This window comes from Ambystoma mexicanum, chromosome 12 (assembly GCF_040938575.1).
Source record: "Ambystoma mexicanum isolate Mex_15411 chromosome 12, UKY_AmexF1_1, whole genome shotgun sequence".
Lineage (NCBI taxonomy): Eukaryota > Metazoa > Chordata > Amphibia > Caudata > Ambystomatidae > Ambystoma > Ambystoma mexicanum.
Genome location: NC_090936.1, coordinates 280,999,826 through 281,020,370, shown reverse-complemented (window position 1 = coordinate 281,020,370; position 20,545 = coordinate 280,999,826). Strand labels below are relative to the sequence as shown.

General features: G+C 45.4%; 1 protein-coding gene across 2 annotated transcripts in view; it reads right to left on the bottom strand.

The window, feature by feature from the left end:
• Positions 1–20,545, bottom strand: part of GOLT1B (golgi transport 1B) — a 255,135-nt gene that overhangs the window by 96,389 nt on the left and 138,201 nt on the right. For both annotated transcript variants that reach the window (XM_069628435.1, XM_069628436.1), the window contains exon 4: positions 11,058–11,139. In XM_069628435.1, coding sequence (XP_069484536.1) covers positions 11,058–11,139 — 82 coding nt within the window. The remainder of the gene's footprint in view (positions 1–11,057; positions 11,140–20,545) is intronic.

Below are 20,545 nucleotides of genomic sequence, written 5' to 3'. Positions count from 1 at the left end.
CTCTTCTCACCTAAGTTTGAAGGATTTTGAAAGAACGTTGGTAGTTCTATTGACTGGTTGACATGGAATTTAGAGATACATTTTGGTGCAAACCTAGGATGTGTGCATAGAACCACCTTATCCTTGTGAACTGTTACAAAGGGGTCTAGAACAGAGAGTGCTTGTAGTTCACTTACTCTCCTAATGGAGGTGATCGCTATTAGAAAAGCAGTCTTAAGAGTGAGGTCTTTAAGTGTTGCTTTGTGACCCCATGAGCCTGGTTAGTACCACATTTAGGTCCCATCCGGGAGCGGGGTTAGCTATGGGAGGGTGGATCCTCTTCACTTCTTCCATGAAGGCTTTAAAAACTGGGACTTTCCACCATGACACTAAGTTGGGAAGTGGTGTCTGCGGAAAGTGCAGCTAAAAGGACTTTAATAGAGTTAAACACCAAGCCTGAGTCTAGTAGGTGAGTTGGCTACAGAACAATTTGTGTGGGAGAGCAGTCAACTGGGTTGATGCTCCTTCCCCTACACCAGATGACAAATCTTTTCCATTTGCTAGAATAACAGTTACGAGTGTTAGGCTTTCTAGCCGCCCTGAGAATGTCCATGCATCTCTGCGGGAGTTGTAAATGTCCAAATTCTATGATCTCAGGAGCCAGGCTGCTACGTCCATGGTCTGAGGGCATGGATGTAGTGTCCTGCCCTTGTCCTGTGACAGCATGTTGTACGGGCAGGGAAGTTTCACTGGAGGAGATAGGGGCATCTCCATCAAGTGAGCGAACCATGGCCGTCTGGCCCACATAGAGGCCACCAGTATCATGGTAACTTGTTCCTGGTGCATCTTGTGCACTATCTTGTTGAGAAGGGGAGTCGGGGAAAAGCGTAAACAAATTTCCCTGACCATGGTATCAGACCGTTCCCCTTGGATTGGTTCTGGGGGTACCTGGAGGCGTAATCTTGGCATTGGGAGTTCTCCAGAGTTGCGAACAGATCCATTTCTGGGAATCCCCATTGTGTGAAGACGTCGAAGACGATGTCTTTGTGTAACTGCCATTCGTACTCCGAGGGCAGAGGGCAGTCTCTGCTGAGTTCGTCTGCTAGCAGATTGAGTTCCCCCTGGTACATGTTGTGACAGTAGGAACATGTGTTTGACAGCCCACTTCCAGATGTTCTGGGACAGCTTGGACAGTCCTGGAGAGTGAGTGCCCCCTTGCTTGTTGAGGTAGTACATGGCTGCAGTGCTGTCCGTGAGGACCATCACTGTCTTCCCTTGCAGGTGTGCCTGGAAGGCTTTCAGTGCCTTGAACACAGCTAGTAGCCCCAGTACGTTTATTTGCTTGGATGCTATGCTCGGAGTCCAAACTCTGTGAGCAGTCTGATGGGATAGGTGAGCCCCCCCATCCTGTGAGGGATGAGTCTGTGGTTAGAGTGGCTTCCACTGCGGGGGTGGCGAATGGTTTCCCTATTACCAGGTTTTCCTTCGACCACCACCGTAACGAGAGAACCAAGGCCTGCGAGACCACCACTAGATCGTCCCATTGTCCGCTGGCCTGACACCACTGGCTGTTGAGCCACTCTTGCATTGAGCGCATGCGCAGTCGCGCGTGAGGTACCAAATAAATACATAACGCCATCATTCCTAGTAAGCGCATTGCTTTGCGTACCGTCACCTCTCGACCGGCCACATATTGAGGGATCTGAAACAGCATGTTTTGGACCCTCTCGTTGGAGGGGAAGACGAGGCCGTCCTTTGTTCGAATTAGAGCCCCTAGGAATTGTTTGATCTGACTGGGGTCTAAACTGGACTTCTTCTCGTTGATGGAGAAGCCCAGTTGAAACAAAAGGTCTACAGTCTTTTGGGTATTTGAGAAGCATATTTCGTAAGAGTCCCCTGGTATGAGCCAATCGTCGAGGTAAGGGTATACTGGGATGGACAACCTGCGCAGGTGGGCTGCTGCCACTGCCAGTACCTTCGTGAATACTCTTGGTGCTGATGCTATGCCGAAGGGTAGCACTCTGAACTGCTAGTGTTTTCCCTCTATCATGAACCTGAGGTATTTCCTGTGCGCTGGCAACATTAAAATATGAAAGTATGCATCTTTCATGTCCAGTGTTGTCATGTAATCTCCCTGTGAAAGCAGGGTGATTACCTTCTGTAGAGTCACCATATGAAACTTTTGAGGTTTGACAAATTTGTTCGGTGGGCGCAGATCAAGTACAGGGCGCATGGTTAAGTCCTTTTTGGGTACAAGGAAGTACACTGAATAAATACCTTCCGTTACCTGAGATAGAGGCACGACCTCTATAGCTCCTTTTTCTAGTAGTTGGTCCACTTCTTGAAGAAGGATGGCAAGGTATTCTGGTGACATGAGTCGTCCCCTTGGGGGTCTGTACGTAGGGGGAACTGTTGAATTCTATACAGTAACCACGGGCTATGGTTGATGGTACCCAGCGGTCTGATGTTATACCCTCCCATGCTGGAAGAAAGGATGTTAACCGGCCCCCAACCGGCGATGCATGGGAGGGGACCCGAATCTTTGAGTCATTTGGTGTTGGTGGCTTGTGAACCTTTAGGGGTGGGACCCCGACCTCTTCCCTTGCCACAACGTTGTCCTCTTTGGTTGTATTGTCCACTGGTGCCTTAGTTAGAGGATCAGTTACCTGCAGAGTATTGCTGCTGCTGTTGTTGCTGCTGGCGTTGGCCTCGAAAAAAGCATCTGTTGCCATAACCACGTTTGTTGGGAGGCCTTGAAATTTGGTCTAGGGTTTTGATGGTGTCAAATTCCTTCTTTGCGGTCTCTAGTGCCTCATCCACCGCCTTACCAAAGAGGTTGGCATCTTCTATAGGTTTGTTAATTAGAGATGCTTGTGTTTCAGGTTTAAAGCCTGAATTACGTAGCCATACATGGCGTTTGAGGAGGATTCCTTGGACTAGGGAACGGCCAGCCGTTTCTGCAGCATCCAGAGTATTTTTAATGATGCTTTGGTTGACTAAGGTCCCTTCAGTAACCGTGGCTAGAAGCCAAGTACATAGGGGTTCCGGTACCTCCTCAATGTCCTTACGTAGTTTGCTCCATTGTGCATCTGCGTAACTTGCCAGCAAAGAGTTGGCAATTCTTGCAGAAAAGGCAGCCGAGGCTGTAACCCTTTTTCCTAGGGCATACAATTTTTTACCCTCTTTATCTGGTGGTGCCTCACTAGTTGACAGCAGGACCCCTGCTCTTTTCCTTGTATTTGTCGCCACCAAGGAGTCTGGTACAGAGTGGCCCCTGATGTATAACGGGTCCGATGGGGAAGGACTACATTTTTTCTATCCTCGAGTTGACCCTTCTGATCAACGCGGGTGTAGATAGTGAAGGAATAATTTGTCTCTTTACTGAGGCGAGGAGGGGAATGGTTTGGCTGACAGGGGGTTTCTCCTTGATGATCTTTTCTACAAAGTCTATGGCAGGAGAAATTTCCCTGGTCTCGATTTCAAAATGCGCTGCTACCTTGCGTAGTAGTGTATTAACGGTAGGTTGATCGTCTATAGGTGATGTATTCTTAATAGGTGAGTCCTGGGGGGGGGGGGTGACAGGTTTAGGGCATCAGGGTCTGAAAACACTAATGGGGACTGCCAGGGCTGTGAAGTGCCCTCTTCTGGGTCTTCTCCGAAGCCCCCATCACCCATATCTGGGTCATCTTCAAAACCTTCCTCCTCTAGGTTTTGTTCCCCTTCATTGCCTAAGAATTTGTCATCCTACTGAAAGTGGGGGTCCTCTCCAGTGAGGTCATATAAATCTACATCCTCTGGGGGGTGGGGGGGATTAAACAGCCTAGGGTACTTGGCCCTGGGATCCTCCTGAGGTCCCCCTCTTGATCTCTTGGGTGTTGGAAGGTTCTGAGTCTCCATAAACCTCTCCATTTTGTCCATACAAAACTGGAGTCTCTCTAGGGTTTCTTGAGGTACCCCAAAGCAGTCAGGGGGGGAAAAGGGAGGGCCTTCAGTTTGAAAACGCTTCGACCTATCCCATAACATCGAATAAAGGTTCCCCTCGCCTTCTGAAAAGCCTTCTGGTAGGCTAGGAGTCCCTCTCGACGGAGGGGGCAGTTCCCGTCTTCCTTCTGACCTTTTTTGACGTCTCCCGGGCCTTGTGAGTGGTGATCTATGTTTCTTTCGCTGTCTGTCTCTGGCTATCAGTGGAAATAATCTGCGCCAGGCTCTCGACAACTAAACTGTCTGTCGAGGGCATCTCCGGCGTCGATGTTACAGGCGTCGCTTGCCCTACATCGACGGACGCTCTCTGACGGTGCGCGTCGTCTGGCGGTTTAGTGATAGCGCCCTTATCTGGGGGTAGCCCAGTCGCTAGTCGCGTTTGCGGTTGCGAGGGGGGCTTAATACTCTTACGGTCTGAGGAGGCCGCCGGTAGGACCTGCGTCTTCTTTGGCGCTAATGCTCTTCGTCTTCGATGAGGAAGAGCCGTGGGTCGTGTGTTTATGGGAGTGTTTTTTGTGTGCGTCGGTGTCGCCGGGGTGTTCATCCCCATAAGCAGGGCGTGAGCCGAGCTTGTCGGGGCCGGGGACAGACGACAAGGAGCTTGAACGCTCCTTAGAGAGGTCTACGACTTCCGAAATGGACATCGGGTTATCACATTCCTCGTCACTTTCGGCGGCGGCGGGTGAGTAATCAGACCTAGACATGGCGTAGGCTGCCCACCTTTTGACCAGGCGGTCTTTTAAAGTCTTCGGCTTAAGAAACTGACAGGCCGCACAGCAGTCTTCTTTGTGGTCGAGGGGCATGCAACGGTTACGTTTATGCTCGTCTTTCCAGGTAAACTTGCCGTTGCAACGCGGGCAAAACCTAAAGGGTGTCCTCCCCATAGCTGAGGAACCGATTGCATGTGACAACAACCCCGAAGGAAAGGGAGGGGAAAGGGAAAGGCATTCTCAAAGAGAAACAAACAATAAATGTCCCACGACCCCACTCTCCCTACTGTATTTGGCCGGTGAGGCCAGGCCACGTGTTCGGCGAACGCTGAACAACCTCCTCCGTCGAAGGCACCGCCGTCGAAGATCTTGATCGGCAGTGAACAGCTTCGCAGCTACGACGCCGAAGGAGGGATGTAAAGTAATAATATAGTTATAAGTTAATAACGACCAAAGGTCGAATAAATGTTTTTGCAATGTCTCTCGAGGAGCTCCGTGTAAAGGCGACCAATATCTGGGCAGAAAAAAACAATCTGAGGGAACTCGACTCGTGAGGGATTGTGGGTACACTGCACGTCACTATAGGGATAGTGTTACAGACACGCCTTGTCGACGTCCCCTTTTGGACTACGAAAAACAAAATGCAATACTCCGCAGTAACCACTGGATGTCGGACTATGCACAGCATGTGATTCTAAGCAGATTAACAAACATCAGAAATACATTTATTTACTCAATCATTTATAAAACATTACACTAGCATAAGCAGCTCAATATCACACACTATTACACCACAAAAATCCAACCGGTAAATAAATGAACAAGTTTAGCTCCAAATGAAGTGGGAGCAAAGTGGCACTTCAGATACCTAATAAAGGGATAAAAAGACAATGTTATAAGAATAGACAGCCCAAATACATTCATAAGCGGGGCACAGGGTTTCAGTTAAATACAACCAGCAATTCTTCTCATAGGCATGGGCCAAAGTCAATGGTTCAGAGTCTTTGTATAGGATAGCACAGTTCTGTTGGATAACGGTTAAGTCTTTGCCACGGAGTTTAGAAGAATTTGGCTAGGCGAAAAGTTTGACGAATGTTTAGGGAAGGACAAGCCTACGAAGTTGAGGAAAGTTTCACGCACTTTCTCGATGGCGGAAAATAGTTTCGGACAGTGTTTGCACAGTACCTTGTCAATGAAGAAAGTTGTAGCTGAGGCAGTTGTTCCTGGCAGTTCGAGCAGATTTCGCTGTTCCTGGGCTTCAGTCGTGGGGACAAGGAGGATGTCGGGAGGTTCCTGCACTGCCCAGGGATGAGGCCAAAAGCTGTAGCAAGACTACGTCGGTTTAAGGTGTGAGTGCCTTAAAGTCCACAAGCTGGTTTCCTTCACTCTGGCTATCCGGTTATCAACAGCACTCTGATGAAAATCCGACCAGAAAAAGACGGTGTCCAGGTGGCTTACGAGTTGGTTGTTCCCACCAAACTCAAGGGAAGAAGTTACCCTTTAAGGGCTTCTCTGTCGATTGGAGTTTCAGGCAATTCGGACCTGCAGCAGGGCTTCACCGGTCGGCCAGGAGTTGCAGCAGTCCTCTTCCTTCAGCTCGTCTTTGGTTCTTTCATGCCAGTGGTCGACTCTGCTTTCCAAGTCCCACAGACCTGCTTTTAAACAGTTTTCCCCCATTCATTCCAGCCTGGCTGTCACTCACAGCAGGGTGGCTGTCCTTGCTGGACAGTCAGCCGGCCAATCACGGCAGAGTGCATTCAGGTCTGCTAGGAGACTAAGCACAGGGAGTTTTGGGCACCTCCCTCACATCCTATCCACCCCAGACACTCAAGATGCCAGAGGAGGGATTCAGCACTAAAGCCCGCCCAAGGCCAACGAACAAAAGGGACCAAACCTGGTTTGGCGTGCAGAGAAACACAAGGAGGACTTTTCCTAAAAGAAATTGCAAAAAAAGATGACCGGAGTCTGTTTTTACAGACAGGTCTGGTGGCGCCATATTGAAAAACATGGCTGACCGATTTTTAGCTACCGTTGTTAGCGGTCAGGAAAAATCACAGTAGTTGATCTAAACCACTGCCACCAGCCATTTAAAGTAGGAAAAGGTAAAAATGTACTGTTTCATGAGTGTTTTGACTCAGAGGAAGCTAAGCAACCCCTCCAGCACTCTATAGGAAGATAGTGTGTGCTGGGTCAGTACATTTAAAAAGACTAGTAAATTTAACTTTACATGCTCTGGGAGATGGTAGTCAGTCCCAGAGAATGTATTTAAACCTTGGGGAGTCTGAAGGTGCTGTGTGACACACAGAAAAAGATGATGCCACTGGAGTTGTTTAAAAACTCCATAAAAGAACACAAAAGTAAAACACACACCAAATACATGGAAGAGTGGGTAAAAGGCTCACTCTTCCCAGGTAAAAAATAAAATCCTAGAAATCCAGTGAAGTGGCTGGGGGTCTCAAAAGGTAAGGGAAATTAGCACATTTCGAGAATTCTCCCTAACACTCCAGGCCTGTGCTAAATAACTTGCTACGTAGTATACCACTTTCATCCCTTACAAGTTTTAAAAAGTTTAAGCACGAGACTTGTGCGTCGTATGCCATGCGTATTGCATATTGTTTTTAAAAACAGTGTGCTGTTACTAGATAATACTGGCAGACATTTTTTTTTAATGGAGTAGGGTTTCTCTAGCAGAACCACAGACTGGACATATGTCAGTTCCATCAGTGGTCCAGTTTTTTTTGGTATGCAAGGTTCAGGTGAGAAAATCTGAACCCAAGATAAAAGGCTGCGTACCAAAGGGGGCCTGACATGAAAAAGATATTTTTCAAACCCTGTTGCTGGTTTATGGTACAAATAGAAGCTGCCAGTGGAAGAACTCATGCAATCGTTAAACCTCTCTGCCTCAATCATTAAACGGGAGATGTTTTTTGCTTTAGGTATGTCGTCCTGGGTAATTCCCTGAGGATTCTGCCATATATCTCCCAACTCCATTTTCTCCAGCATGATTTTAACATGCCTAAACCAAGTTAACTACCTGCCACTCTCTGCCTTCAGTATATGTGCTGTTGCTTCCCGATAGATGCATAGTTCTGGGACCTAGCACAGTCTCAACCCAAAGAGGACCAGTCTAAAAAGGACCTCTTTCTGAATCGGTCATAGGCCCAATTCAGCATAAATGGGAGTGCTCAGACTGGATTTAGGCAAACCCAATTGTTTTTTCAAAAAAGATATTTCGGCCATCCCTAGTTTGTTGGTGTATGAATAGCCCCAGATTTCGGCTCTATAAATTGCAGCAGACATGGCGTGGGCTAAATACAATTTAATGGCAGGTGAAATGGGACCTTGGTCATTAGAATAGAAGAATTTCAGTATGACTACCCCATATTTCCCCAGAGACAGGCTAGATTTTGACATCTAGGGAGGCCAATTGCCTTCATCATTAAATCTCCCCCTTAGATGTTTTGGAATCTCCAGCTTTGGAAGCTTTCTGCATTTTGTCCCATTCTTACCGTAAGTAACCTTGTTTTTAAAATGTAACCAATTTTTTGTATTTAGCCCTATAAGCTCTCAACAAAGTTTTGTCTGTGCCTTGGCTTTTTTTTTTTTTTAAACAGTTCAATAAATCCAATTTAGATATTCTACAGTCCTCATCAAACCATGGATGGAGTTTGATTACACGGTTTCTAATTCTTTTGCTAGGAGTGGTGACATAGTGTTGTATAATCTGGTTAATGCTATTAAAAATTGTGAAAATGTCCAGATCCCGAGTGTCATCGATAAAAGATGTGCTAGTTGGGGCATGATGGCATCATAGATATATGGTTTTACAGTATCCAAGTCGAGATCTGCCCGTTTTATACGCTGTTTCTCCCCACCCGCCGCCCATATATTTTTGCTATCGCAATAGTGCACCCCACTGAACTGTCACCTCAATATACTGAAATGAGGAAGAAGCCTTGCACTAGAAAGAACTCACAAGACCAATGCAATGAGCAGTCTAGCTTTTGTGTTCCATGGAACTTAAAAAGAGAAGAGGGACTAACAACATGGTCAGTACCTCAAGCGCACTATTGAAGCCAATACAAAGGAGTCTGTTTGGGCCCCAAGAAGACGGTGTGAAGGGGCAGAGGACAAGAGAAAGAGAAGCGAATGTGAAAGGTTCTTGGACCCAAGGATAAGAAAGCGTAACAATGGGGTCAAGGACCCTCTGGAGGAGAGACAGTATTCCTGGCAGAGGAGTGAACTAGGGGTACTAAAGTGAATAAGCAGTAGAGCACACCCAACTGTGCATGAGGACAAGATCCTCCAACAAGACTTCCTCTTCATTGCAGTACCTGATAAGGTCGAATACCAGGTTTGGCCAAGAGAGTCACTGGAGGGGCTCAACTGGAGCGTGAGACAGGCCAGGGGAAGGGAGACATTCACCCCACTTTGAGGAACTATAAATACAAGTTTGAGAAAGGCCAAGGGACAGAAACCAGCCCTCCGCCTCCCCCACCCCCCACTTTGTGGAACTGTAAATATAAGCCTGAGAAAGGCCAAGGGAAGGGAGACATTACTCCCACTTGTGAACTGCATTTGTCCAGAAGAAGGGAGTCTCTTCTGGACTCAGAAAAGACTGATGCAGTTTTGTTAATTTAGTGCAAGTGTTAGAAGTAGGATCTGGACACAGGGCAGTGGCCTTTTTAGTTATGGCCTTCCAGACAGCTCCTTAAGTTTTTGTTGAGGCAGGAAAATCCATCAGAGTTTGGATAGTTAGGTTTCCTTCTTTATTTTGCTATAAATAAAAGTATTTGCCCAAAAGCAGGACACCTGTGTGTAAGTCTCCTCCTTCCACACTATTATAGCGGACAATACTCAGTGGTTCTTGAGAGTAAAAGCCCACAGGACATCAGTTGTCTCCGATTATCTAGCCATCATTCCGTCCTGTATGTTGACTGCCTACTTCAAACTTCACCCATCCAAGACTGAACTTCATTGGTCCCCCCGCTAGACAACAACTTGTCCAACAAAGGCACAAGATATGCACCTAGAAGGATTTGATCCACAACGTTCAGATTCAGCTAAACCCTTCCAGAAGCAAATAGCCAAGAAAGCAAAACGACTTGGCCCCAAATCTCCACCCGTGCAAAAATCACATTCCATCGGGCTGCAGGATTTCCAGATCATAACACAGGCCCTTGTGGTCTTGCATATCGATGGGGGTTGAAAGGGCTGCCAGATGCTCACTTGGCTCCCCTAAAATCGGTCCTACACGCTGCAGCACGTCTTATTACAAGTGTGCAAAAATCTGACCGAATCAAACCAATCCCATGTAAACTACATTGGCTTCCTCTCCAGCCAGAATACGGTTCAAGACTGCATGTATCATCTATAAAGTAGTCACGAGTAGCAGACCAGCGTATATAGGGGAACACAATCCTCTCACAGCAAGTCGATCAAATGTCTCAAATCACAAGTCTGCAAATGGGACCCACAAACAATCTTTCTGTTGTCACGCACCCACCCCCTGAAACTCAATACTGGCTCAGAATGCCCCCACAATTCTCCAAAGCTCTCTGTTTTTTCAACAATACCTAACCAGGGGCTAATCCAATGGATGCACAGACTGCAACTCACAGTATTGCGCTACTGTAAAAAGATGCCAGTCCAAACGCTGGCTACCTACACCCTTTACAGCGTTCCGCTGCTCTCGAGCTAGATCTGTACTTTAAACAATAAAATAATGAATACAAATAAATGTCTTCTTAGACTTTTGATTTGAATAAGGGCGAGATGTTGCTGAAATGAATGTAGGCTATTACGCGCTTGTAAATATAGGGGGAAGAGACATTAGAACAAGTAAAACCATTTTTAATTAACAGTACAGTTCTTTTCGAGAAAGGACTGCAGATTGCACATATTTTATCTACGGTTCCTAACATGCGACAACATCTACCATTGTGCACAAGCTGCTCCCAACCTTGGGCTTGATCTACAATCCACTTGTCAGACACATCTTTTGCTTTTACCCCACTATCGTTCATAAATCTCTATATCAAACTGAGGCTTTTGACGCAGTCTTTGCTTTCTCGGCCAACAATCCAATTTGTGCCATTCTACCCCCCCTATCTATCCTGTCTCTCATCAAAAGAGAATCAATTATGCTGCTCTCCAACAGTGGGCATCTCCCGTCGTGAACACTGGTGAGATCACCACATCTTGACTAATGCCCTTTTCTCCTTCGTAGACTATGTCTCTGAAATCCAACAGTGAACAACTTGGGGTCTGGATTTGAAAAATGTCTAAGAAACGGGTGCATCTGAAACAGATTTTAAAATCATTCAGGTTTACATATTAACCAGCATCAATGCCACCAATTTCCACAAGAAATAGAGGTTTTCTTACCGTGCAAAGCCCAGGTAAATTTAAGATTGATCCTAAGATTGGCACTCTTCTAATGAAGCCGATGACAACTGGAAAGAATCCCCTTTGAAAAAAAGGAAATACAGGAAAACGTGTTAAACTTGCACATTTGAAACAGGGAAATAATGATTCGACATTGAAAATAACATTTGCGTGTATAGAAAATGTAGATACTGCCCACATACTATACTTGATGACTATCACTTGGTTCAGTACATGGCATATATTTTGAAACATGAGGAGTTGCCCTGAATATTCCATCAGACACCGGGATACTTCTGTGATTCAAACAACTCAAAGACCAAATACCACAAGTTTTGGTTTGTGTATAGCCAGCTCCTTTAACCATAAAGAGGAGCCTATTTGTTCTTAAATGCCCAGCAACTTACCCCAATGATTGCCATTAAATGCTCAGTTACATGCCCCATAGCCAAGGCTGACGTCAATTGCTCATGTACTTGTGCCACTGGCCAATGATTGCCATCAAAGCACAGGTCCTGCTAGTCCCATTGCCACGGAATGACAAACACCAAGGATATTTTCCTATTGCAGCAGATTACCAATATCGGCTACAGGGATCGAAATGAAGATTGGCTAAGCAAGAGCTAAAAGCAGCTCCTGGTCGTCTAGCATTAACCAGCAACTAGGAGCTATCACTTGCGAATGAGGAGCTAGTACATAAGAGTTCACAAATCTAACTTCCACATCAGATTCAAACTTATCATTTTGTCCATAATTGTTGGACCCCCCCTTATGCTTTACATTTCGTACAGATGTGCCCTAATGTTTATTTACTGTTTGTCCCAAGTGGCAAGTTGAATTCACATAGGTGTGTGCATTCTCCATCAGTTGGCCTGAGGAGCCAAACTTTACTCCTGTTAGTGGTTGGTATTGGTCTAACAAGGCCCTTTTAGGCTAGAAGCAGGAGCCAATTAGTTTCCAGCGCCCCTCAATTTCGAACCCTGTGCTGGATGCAAGCCCAATAACCACAGATTGTAATCCAATACATGGCAACCTGCCCCACTGACAAGATTGTCACCAACACTTAACCACATGGACACCAGTTTTGCAACCACCACCTGCGCGTACTGTCAGCCCCTCCATAGCGGGTGCAGGAGAAGAGTGCTGTGTTTTGCTGCACTTTTCACACACATACCAGCACTGAAAAGGAGCCGGCTGCAGAAGAAGAGTGAACTGGCTCAATGCTCTCAGAGAACCGGGCAGCATCTCAGAAAAGGAGTGAGGTGCAGGAGGGGCTGAGAGCTACTCCTTTGGTTTCTCGTGCTTTTATTGCACTGCTGCCATTGACAAAGCACCCCCAGCTACACTATGCTCTCTCTTACTGACAACATCCTCCATTTTCACCTTTTTGTGTACCAGATTATCTAATCTTTACATCAGAATTTAAAGTTGAGCGAAACACACTAAGCATCAGCTTTGCCTCTTTGGGAATACAGAATCAGGAAAAGAGGTTTTGCCCCAAGCCATATCACCCAAACATTTTTGTAATTGACAAATGGTTTGGCCCATTTTTTCTGCCAGCGTAACAAAATAGAACAAATCGTGCTTGCTCCAAATTTAGCCAACACGCCAGTACGTAAAAGTGTGAACAAATGCAACAAAGCTGAACACACAGACCTATTTATATTTATTTCCCTGATTCAGCACGAAGGAAAAACTCGGCAGCACTTCGCATATGTGAAAAATGTGATTTCATTTTATGTGACAAACAATGCATAAAATCAGTCTAATTGTTGCCACAGTGAAAAAATCTCCAGGAAACATGGGCTTCAGTTTTATCACGGGTGCAAATGTTCGATTATCTGACCTCAAGACCCACATGCAAATCATTTTTCTAAAAACATTGGGCTTTATTACAAGTTTGGCGTGCATGGAAAAAGTGGCAGTAATTCCGTTACCAGCACTTTCCGCGCACTGCCAAAATAGAATTTGTCATGGATTTACCGCCTGCGGAATTACAGCGCAGTAAAGTCACTTTTTTTCCAAGGAAAAGTGGCATATTCACCTCCAGCTTGACCTCCACACTATATCCAAAGAAATCGGAGAATTTAGAGGGCAGTCATTCCGCCGGCAGTAAATCTACATAAATGGGGAATTACCACCACTTGTAATCCCATGGTGACTCCACGTGAGCATGTGGTGGTAGCTAATTGCGTTTGGCGTTATTTCGGTGGATTACCAGCAAAATACTGCCAAACGTGCATTGAGGACCATTCTTTTAATTAACACGTTAATACAAACCCTAGCGTATTTCGACACAGCTGAATTGCAACCTGAAATGGACAGAAGTAGAAATGTTGTAGGAGGGAATAAAATAATAACTCGGGGTAAACTGGAGGGCCGCGGTGGTCCGAAATCGACAGCACACTGTAATGCACTTTCAGTTATTGTGAGGAAAAGTATGTTGCTGTTATTGTTTATTTATAATGCGCAGACATACCCTGGGGTAACAGTGCGCAGCAAGTACAAGAATAGGCGAAGCTTAGTTACACAAGTTTAAATTTACATACAATTTGGGTATACCGGGTATACATAGTAAAGTCAACATATAACATATATACAATAGTACTATCATGGTGCAACAAATTTACAGTGGCAAAATATACAGGTTTGAAGGGCAGTAATTGCAGTTGGCATTACATTTAGTGAGCATTCGCTTTCAGCCATAGGATAGTATTGGTTCTGATGTTTTGATAGGGAAGGTCAGTTCTTAATGTGTGGGGTAGGGAGTTCCACAGTTTAGCTGCTTTCACCGGGAAGCTGTTACCTCCTATGGTAGAGCGATTGAAGTTTGGGGTAGATTATTAATCTTTTGCAAATAGCCCAGGAGGGCCATTTGGTTGACTGTGGGTTAATTTATTGGACATGGAAAAGAGAACTTGGCAAGAGAATGTAAGGCAAGTAAAAAAGTGGATTCCATCTGAAACTTATTTCGCAGCTCATAACTCAAGGCGCAAGGCAGAGAGCCAGCACTGGATCTGTAAATGAGGATTATGCTCTCAACAATGTAGCGGATTTGATAATGAATGGAAAAAACAACAAGTAGTATATGTGGAAAACAATGCAGACTAAAAAGGTTGTGTCAAACATATGTAAAAATAACAGGAAAGGTTGGGGCTTTTTAGAACCGACTTATATGTCCATGCGCTAAGGTGTTTGTTGTAATCCAAATGCGTCACAGTTGAGTGTGGTGCAAAGAAGGGGATTCAGAGCCCAACCCCTTGAGTGAAGCAGTAAAAAAGAAATGCTCCACACTTCAAAAAACTGCGCCACAAATAATATCAAGGAGAAAGAAAGTATAAGAATATTTATTGCGTTGCCCTCTGTGATAACACGTGTTTCGACACACAAGTGTCTTTCTCAAATCAGGGCTAGAATTGACTATCCTCCATATCAAAGTTCATTCACTTCAAGATTGGTGCATGAAAGAAATCACGGGTTCAATCCCCCTTCGTTAAGTTGTCAAATATCCTGCCGTCCGAACGTAAAAATAATATGAGAGACTGAAATTAACCATAGAACAAAGAAATGGAAAGAGACATTTGCCTCAGAGACACTGAAGGGACATTGTGTATATTCAAATCATTTTGGAAACACAATGAATCCTAACAGGAGGCTTTGGGTGCAAAAAAAACAAAATAATAAATGTGTAGGGTTAGTGCTCGATAATTTTGCCCCTGAAGGAAACAAACAGCTGACTGGGCTGAAGCAGAAGTTTACACTTGTTGACGAAAACCCCTTTAACACATGATTTTTTAGAGATATTTTAGAGTTATTTTAAAGAAGATATCCAACTGCACAACTAGCTTACTTAGCCGTAACATTAAGATTTCCTGAAGGTCTTTTTTTTTATTTATTTTTTATGTTTTAGCAGTGGAACAACCAGGGCATGTTTCAGGGTAGAAGGCACTACTGCCTTGTCTAAAGAGAAGGCACTCCCAGGCTGTTTTTGGTTGAACAATATTGGAAAAGTATTACAAAAATGGCTGTTGGACAGACCGAGGAGATTCCAATTGTTCACTATTGGCAATTATAATGGCCGTTTGATCAGCAGAGTGGCTGAACACACTAGAATATCTCCTGTGTCCAGCCAGGCCGATGCCTGTTCATGACAGGGTGAGAGTGGTGCTGGTGCTGATTCAAGCCTCAATAGGTCCAAAGACGTTTGTGATTGTATGGCCAAAAAAGGCCTGCGATTAATTCACATAAGACTTGGTGAGGGGTGATATCCAGAGGGGAGCAAATGGTTCCTGAATACATTCTAAATCTCAAATTCTTTCAGTGGCGATGTCAAAAGTGAAAATCCTGTCACAAAGCGTATTTATTCTACTTCAGAATGGCGACAGCTCTCATGGGTTGAAGACAGGGAGTGGGAAAAGATCAGAATTTCATCTGTTTGGCACCATAGGACACTTATTCTTGTAGAGTAGGGGTCAAACCTTTGCCTCTCCAGATGTTTTGGCCTACAACTCCCATCAGTCCAATTCAGTATAGACCTTGGTGAGAGGTCATGAACGTCTTGGTCCAAAATATCAGGAGTGCCTTAGGTTCCAGATCCCGGTTGTAGAGCACACATCAACTAAACTGCTTCTAGGTATGCAAGAGAACAGATCAATAGACTACATATAAAGAACAGCTATTTAGGAAAGGATTTGCAATGTTTTTGGGAATAAGGAAAATACCAGGTGTCAAGAGTTCCATACATTGAGGTCCTGTTGACTGGAACACCGATTACCCTTGTTGGTACTTGTCTTGAGAGGATAGCTCAGGGACAACGTGCTCGCCTTGGAAGCAAGACGACACTGAGCACCACAGATTAAATCCCCTGGTCCGCGCTTAGAAACTTCTGGGTATTAAGCTCGTTATAAATAACCTATCATATCAAAAGCAGGCTGAGCCCTTTGAAAAGGGCTTGGGTCACTAGGCAACACTTAAGCATTCAGATACCCTTGCCTCAAGTCACAACCAGTGAAATTACCTCGAGACGGTTTTCACGCAGCCTGTCTGGTTTAAATAGCAGTTCTATTTATTTTACCTTTCTTATATTCACCTTTGTGCCTGAACGAAACGCTGGGCTCGGCAAGAGTCGCTTCCCTTTGGGATAGCAGCAGGTTGAGGGCAGGTTTGCCACAAGTTACGTGCCAGATTAGACAAAGGGAGAGCCTATTTTTAAAAACAGACAAATAATAGTAACTGAAACGTTTTAGTCCATGTGAAAGCAAGGCTGATACATGGCAATCGCTGGTTTGCTTTGGCACCTCTCTCAGCATCCAGTGTCATGAAACCAGAGGTGAAGCCGTTATGCCAATCTTGTGATTCGGGTAGATTCTGTAACCATGGCTATTATACATTATAGTGTTGAATGCTAGATCTAGTATTATACATAGAGCTGATTTTAAGATACCATGCTGGAAAGAACTAAGATCTTATGTTCATTATTACATTCTAGCTCCTTGATCTCTAGTTTCGCATTTCAAGCCATAACGTCTAAAGGCTAAAAAAACTTTATTCACAAATGTGTTAAACAGCGAGGTAAGGTGCCCTCTACTTCTATGTATAACCTCTCTTGGCCTATGCAAGTGGAACGTTGTCTTAGTTATTAACTGTGACATTATGCTACAAAAAAATGAGATGACCTCCTCAGCTTTGTGTTTCCTTATATACCTCCCCGCCCCCAACCCCTTCCAAGTACTTCATTTGTAGAGAATACAAGGCTAACGCTTCCATTGGGAAATTGCCTCAACATAAAAATATAGTTCTGCTAGGGAGCTTGAATTCTTGTGGAGACCAATTTGACGCATTTTCTTCAAACAAAATACATAAATCTTGTGCTATACTCTAGGTTTCATACAACCGATATGTGGTGAGTTGAGCTTCCTACATTATACGAGGGGGCAAGCCATTATGGCCTGGGTTTTTCTGGCTGCTACCCAATGCACCTCCCAGAGGGTGGAAGGATTGGGATCCTGCAGGCTCGCCATCTCCACCAAGTTGTGGTATAACCTTAGCCAGAGACATAGCATCAAGGTTGTTCACACATTCCAACATCCCCACACATTCCAACATTTCCTCATTAGTCAGCTAAAACTTCACAAGCCTGTCAGAAGGCACCAAGCCCCTAAAAGCAGGAGAATGGGCTCGTTGTTCACACATTTCAGGGAGAGGCGGGTGATGAATGCAATTGAGTCAGATTCCGCAGCGGTGACCTCCTCCCATGTGGTCAGGGGACGGCAGGCTCTACCTGATCCTGACCCTGGGGGCAGATAAATGAGGGAGGATCACATGGGAGGGAACAAATACCAGGGAGATGTCAGGACTTCATTGGACGAGACATGGTATCTCCCCCTTTCCCATGAGGAAGACCCTCTAATACCCAAGACCTTAATGGCCTTTTGTCAACTGCCCGTTTCCCCTTTTAGAGGAAGTAAAGAAACCTCTCCACCTTTTTCTGGTCAAAACCCCACCTATGATCTAAACGCACACAGCTCCAACGCATGTTTTTGCTTCTGAGACACCTTTATGTAAAATCACTAAGAAGAACTGTTTAAACACCTTATGTCCAATGACATCAATGGGCTTCAACTCCCAGAATCACTCAAGTACTGAGACTAGGAGGATGAAGAAGTTTGTAAAGGTATCAAGAGCTCGAAGTACAACATGCAGTCTAGTTGTTGCTCCAAATTACCTGTGCGCAGGACAATTAAATATGGCAACCACACTACTGAGTGTGGCAGAGCAGGAGAAGACGTTGGCTCCAGTGAGAAGGCTTTTGTGTGCGGGAGACACGTACCGGTGTGGCGGAGCTGAGGAGTCTGCCGAATAATGACAAATGCAGAGCGAGAACAGAAAGTGCCGGAAGATGCCAGGCGCCTCAAGAGAGTTCCTGGGTGCTTAGCAGCTCGATGAAGCAGTGTTTTCCAGACCAGGACCTTAAGGAAAGCAGGCATGTGACTGCAGAGCTGCGAAGGAAGCCGGAAGGACGTCTGCATCATCAAGAGTGGAAAGCAAATGACAGAGCCACGACGCAGAAGTGCAAGCAGAACCGGAGACGCTGGAGAAAACCGGCGAGTCGACCCAAAGCAAGTGGGGACCATGGGGCGTGCCGGCAACAACAATTTTTATGTTTTGAAAGTACTGATACAGAAATTACAAGACGTTTGCTTGAATGCAGAAAAGGCAAAGTACAGAGCTAAGGCTCAATGACATACAAAGACATGACATTCAAGTGTGGGGCAAAGTTTGAACAAATATTACCGCAGACCAATATACAGAGTGCACCACGGTGTATGCAATTCTGGTAATACAGAGAAACTATGAAACGCAAGAGGAGTATACCAGGCAAGTGAAACCACAAGAGAAGCCCTTGGCAGGCAGTGAGAATTGCATAAAGAGTCCTGGCAGGAGAGTACACCAGATCAGTTGCAAAACCACAAGCAAAACTACTAGAGTACAGTGTTTATTGAACCAAATAAATACTTGTGTTAAAGAAAGACTGTTGCAGAACTTGTTTCTCAAACTGTGAAAATATGCTTAGTTTGAGTGTTCCATAGGTATGCATATTGGCCTAAGCACATTCGCATCATGCTATGAATCTACTGCCATACCAATGGTGGCTAAGCTGCATTTTGGTTTATCCACCATCTTGGATGCAATGTTCAGTTCAGCTCCTTGCTCATTTTGCCTTTCTCACTCTGAACGCGGTGGTAGACCACGGCATTAACCTTCTGTTAATTGGCAAACAGGAAGGCACATTCTGCTGGGCGCTTTGTCTTACACTGTAGAACCTTGAAGTCCCTAAAGAAGCATTCCTAATCTATAAGTTGGGTGCCCGCCTGTCTCAACCATGTTTTCTCCATTAAGCCATTTTTGTAACAATGTGCAGCTGCTACATGCTCCTTTAGAGAAAACCCCTATATTCCCAGGCTTTAGAGCAGTCTGACCTTAGGCTCCAGGAGCAATACAGATAAGCTGTACAGCAAATGTTACCTTCTACCAGGGAACATGATCTGCCCCAATGCACTGTTTTGCCCTGCTTCCAGACAGTAAATTGTCAATAGGACGACGGGGAAAATGCAGACTTGTTGCTTTAGTAACATTACCTACGTGGAAAGGTCATGAACTCTATATACCCTAATGCAGAGGGGGCTGGACAAGAGTATCGTATGCTATTCCTGTATTGTATATATGCAAGAGACTTTGGTTGTTCGGGGCTCTCTCCTGCCACAGTGTCTGTACGCATGCATCGTGGGGCGCCGAGACCCCAGTCCGGGCTGTAAATAAATGTATTGTTGAACCTCGTGACTGGCTCTTTCCATTTCTTTGTAGTAAGCCTCATTTTGTGGTCTTTCGGATGGCACCCGAACAGGGACCCTCCTGTTGATGTTCCATTCGTGTGGATGAAGACGAGGCTGTCGGATAGAGATCAGTGAGTAAAAGGGGCCACTGCACAAGAGACGTGGTTCCTTGCAGACTTCTACACCTGTTCTCTGGCCGAACGCTGTGCCGACGGGACATCGTGGCAGGGTTCCAGAATCGAGGCTTGTTCTGCCGTTTCGAGAAACTGCCAGCCACAAGGACTGTTTGATTGGACTTGCTTGGAAATTAGGTGAGCATGTTTCAGTAAGGAAGCGGCCTGGTGATTTTCAATTTGGTTGGTGGTATATTTGCGCGTAAATATTGTTGACCAGGTAAGACTGATTTTAGTATGCCTCTTAAGTTGTCATTCTGCTTTGCAATGTTTTGTTGCCGAGGAAGACAATCTAAGAATTTGAAACACAGTCAACCTGCACCACCCGCGGGGTCAGCAGCATAGGACATGCATAGATCGTATGGCCTAGGCGCGATTGTATTTATAAATGTTTGGCATCAACAAACCAGACATGCACCCGACCTTCAGTGGCTAGTACTGGGTTGTTTTGAGTTGGTGAGAAGAACAAGTTACTTCTTACCTTGTAACGTTCTTTCGACGGGATGTTCCTCCGACGTATTCCTCATCTTAGATATCTCCTTCCAGCTCTGCTGGCCTCGGAAAAATGTTTCTATAGAGGGCGCTGCGCGTCGACGTCCTCCGAGTCGATGTCCCTCGACAGCCGCCGTATCGACGTCGACGACATCCTGGCTATAAAGGCCGCGCGCAGCGCCCGTTGCTCAGTTCCGTTTTGTAGCCCACAAGAATGCTTTCTGGGCTAGACTAAGCACCCTGAAGGAGCGTAAGCTGCAACAACAAGGGAAGTAGAACTGCGGGGATGGATGGGAGGGTCGATGAGGAATATGTCGGAGGAACATCCCGTCGAAAGAACGTTACAAGGTAAGAAGTAACTTGTTCTTCGAAGGGATTGTGTCCTCCGACGTATTCCTCATCTTAGATAGGCTCCCATAGCAGTATTCTATTATTGGAGGAGGGAGTACTGACTTCACGCTGTCTTCTATTGATGAATAGAATGCAGTAC